Source organism: Drosophila albomicans, chromosome 3 (assembly GCF_009650485.2).
Source record: "Drosophila albomicans strain 15112-1751.03 chromosome 3, ASM965048v2, whole genome shotgun sequence".
NCBI classification, from domain to species: Eukaryota; Metazoa; Arthropoda; class Insecta; order Diptera; family Drosophilidae; genus Drosophila; species Drosophila albomicans.
In genome coordinates, this window is record NC_047629.2 from 48,727,819 (window position 1) to 48,730,960 (window position 3,142).

At 33.4% G+C, this 3,142-nt stretch overlaps 1 protein-coding gene across 1 annotated transcript; it reads right to left on the reverse strand.

The window, feature by feature from the left end:
* Positions 1 to 11: 11 nt before the first annotated feature.
* LOC117570884 (uncharacterized) lies at positions 12 to 966 on the reverse strand. The gene is made up of 3 exons (XM_052003466.1): positions 741 to 966; positions 484 to 690; positions 12 to 428 (listed from the first exon to the last, which is right to left on the reverse strand). Exons 1-3 carry the CDS (start codon positions 871 to 873, stop codon positions 301 to 303), a joined length of 468 nt encoding a protein of 155 aa, XP_051859426.1. The 5' UTR covers positions 874 to 966; the 3' UTR covers positions 12 to 300.
* Between the last annotated feature and the right edge of the window lie 2,176 nt (positions 967 to 3,142).

Below are 3,142 nucleotides of genomic sequence, written 5' to 3' on the forward strand. Positions count from 1 at the left end.
GGTAAAGTAAAACAGCCGGGAAAGTCTCCCACGCATAATTATATAATATTTTAATAAGCAAGGAAAGTTTTCTGCAGTACAGTAGAACAGAATCTTTCCCGAGGTTACTTATATATTATTTTAGTAATATAATTCAATATCAAAAGACAAATGTAGATCAAGTTTCAATTAAATGGATTCACAATTAAGAAATAAGATTTGCAATTATACAAATATTTAGCTGACTTTATGCTGACTCAGCTCGATGTGTTACTCATTGCTGAATAAACTTTTACTTCAGTCTGCTGAGCTTTAATATTCTTAGCCTATAATTATGACATTATAAGGTGCGGCGGTGACGCGAGGACCCGGCATAGAATAAGTGGGGGAAACGTATTGCATTGACTGCTCCAACTTCTTATAGGCAGCGCTGCGCAATCCTATAGTAGCTAACGATGAAAAGATATATAATACTTCCACAATATACCACTGCTTCCAACTTACAGTTCGAAGTGCGCGGCACAACAAAAGCTTCCTCGGTTTCGCCGGCTTGTTGTTGCAAGTGTGGATTGATTGCACGTTGTAAACATTTACCCATGTGGATGCCACGTCGTGGTCGACCACAGCGGCAAATTTCCATAAGATTCTTGTGCATTTGTGGTGAAATAAAGTGAGCATCGCCCTTGCCATCATGCTCATAAGGACAAACCTCTAAAGTCATCAATTAAATTAAACTGTTAACACATATTGTGTTATTTTACCTTGAAGAGTTTGTTTCTCCTTCAGCTGTTTGTCAATTTCGTCCTGATGATAAAACTTATTCGTTTCAGCCTCGGCAACTTTTGTCCATACAACAGGATAATTGCTACGGGATTTGTGCTCCATGCGCACCATCTCCTTCCTTTAGATTACAGTATAAGATCATTATTTACATTTGGGAATTAGTTAATTAAATTAATCTAGTTACACTTTTCCAATTAGTTTAGCCGGATCCATTTTGAGGCTTCTAATACATGCTTAAGAAATATAAACTAAAACTTATTGCAACGTGTATTTATTATTGATAGTTAATTTTCCATAGCAACCTTTTAGGTTACCCGGGTAACACATAATCGACAGACAAGAAAGAATGACATATTGAAAAATTTATCTCGAGACACAGGACTCGCAATGACCAGACAGGATATCACCTAGAAATACGCTTTTTCGGTTTATAAAAATTTCCTTTCAACTGGTTTCTTGGCAGGACATTCTTCCCTTTCAGTAAGTCAGTCAATTTGCATTGAACAAGCTTATCCTTGTGTCAAAGGACTTCACCATCGGCCTTAAAATGACTGAGATAAGGTGAATTTTCTGTTTGCTTGCTATAACTAAATAACAAACGTCCTTTATCGAAAATAAGCTATATCTCGGCCATATCCTTGCGCATTTTCAAAGGACACATATTGCTAGGATCGTAAGGACCAACTCTATCGATTGGCATAAAAAAAATATGGGGTCATCTAAGAATCCAACACTTGTAATTTTTTGGTCTCAGGGCCGAAGAAAACAAGCGGAAATCACAAGTTCCAGGATATCTCGAGAACCTCAAGGACGATCGGGATCAAATTTGGTAGGATAATAGTCCATACTAAAACGCTTCGTTTGGCATATGACTTGCAAGGATCCGACAGGATACAGCCCAGATATACGCTATTTTATTTATACCAAAAAGTCGTTGTAACTTGGTTGTTTGCAGGACATTCGTCCTTTTTATTATGTCAATCAGTATTTATTGCTAAGAGCTTTCCTTGTGCCAAAGGACATCACGATCGTCCTTTAAATGGCTGAGATACGGCGAATTTTCTGGCTTTTTGACATTTTTTCTATGCCTACCCCTTAAAAAAAATGCAGATGTATTTTTTCCAAAAATCCTTAAAATGCATAGATGCCAATCGATGGTATTAGTTGTTGTCCTAGCGATATCCTGCAGGACTTAGCTGAGTTATGGCTAAAAATTGGCTTTTTAAAGAATACAAATCATATAGTTAAAAAACAAAAGCAAATAATTTGTATTGTTGTTGGGTATTTTCTTCTTTATTATTATCATAATGTATGTATGTAATATCGGAATTTCAAATTTGTTGTATTTGCATTAATTGTATTTGTTGTTTGAATCGAGTTTATTAAATAAATTGTAGAAAAATGCAACCTACATTTTTCAAATACTTGTAGCTAAATTTTGCGTGTTGTTTCTTGTTGTTGTTTGTATTCTGTAATTTATATTTAATGTTTAATGTTTATTACATATGTATGTACGTACATGGGTGTACGTTATTATAATATTGTTTTTCACATGAACAAGCTTGAAATTTACACTTTTAGTGCCTAACTATTAATTTTAGTACATTTGCGTATAATTTGATTTATCCCTTTTTGTTTGTAATGGTAGCTTAGTTAAGACTATATAAAGTTAGAAAAAATGTTCACGTTTTCGATTTAGATTTCGACGTAGATATTTTAGTAGAGATAAAGATATAAATAGGCATAGGGCATAGGATAATATATACATACATATATGCGAAGAATTTAAGGGGCGAATATGCGAGAACTGAATTCTTGAATTTGCGGCACATTTGATGATATCCATAATGATATTGTGATTAAATGTTTATTTATAATTTATGTATAAATAATGCCTATATTGTTTTTTGCATAGTACTCTCGTAAGTTAAGTTCATTTCGTTTTAGTTTCGATAAAACCCGATAAATTGTTGTTTTGGAATTTCATAAATTTGATTTGTATTTACAAATTAGTTGCATGAATCAATTATGAATGGAAAGCTTGGTGCAGTTCGATTTGATTAGAGATTAAAAAGGTGCCAAGATATTGAAATAATTATAATAATTACAAATGTATATATCTATATGTATAACTATGTATAAGGATCGAGGGATCGTTAAATATTCTTGTTTTTTTTTTGTTTTGTTTTCTTTTGTAGTTAGGCTTCATCTTAAATATATACAAGTCGCTGTCGATTATTGATTATGATTATTGCTAAATGCAATGCAAGGACCGATTACAGGACACGGATGCGGCACAGACTGACGGACAGACGAAAAATACAGTCAAAATTACATTTACAATCTTTTTTGTTTTACTTAAAAGTTAGACAACATACAC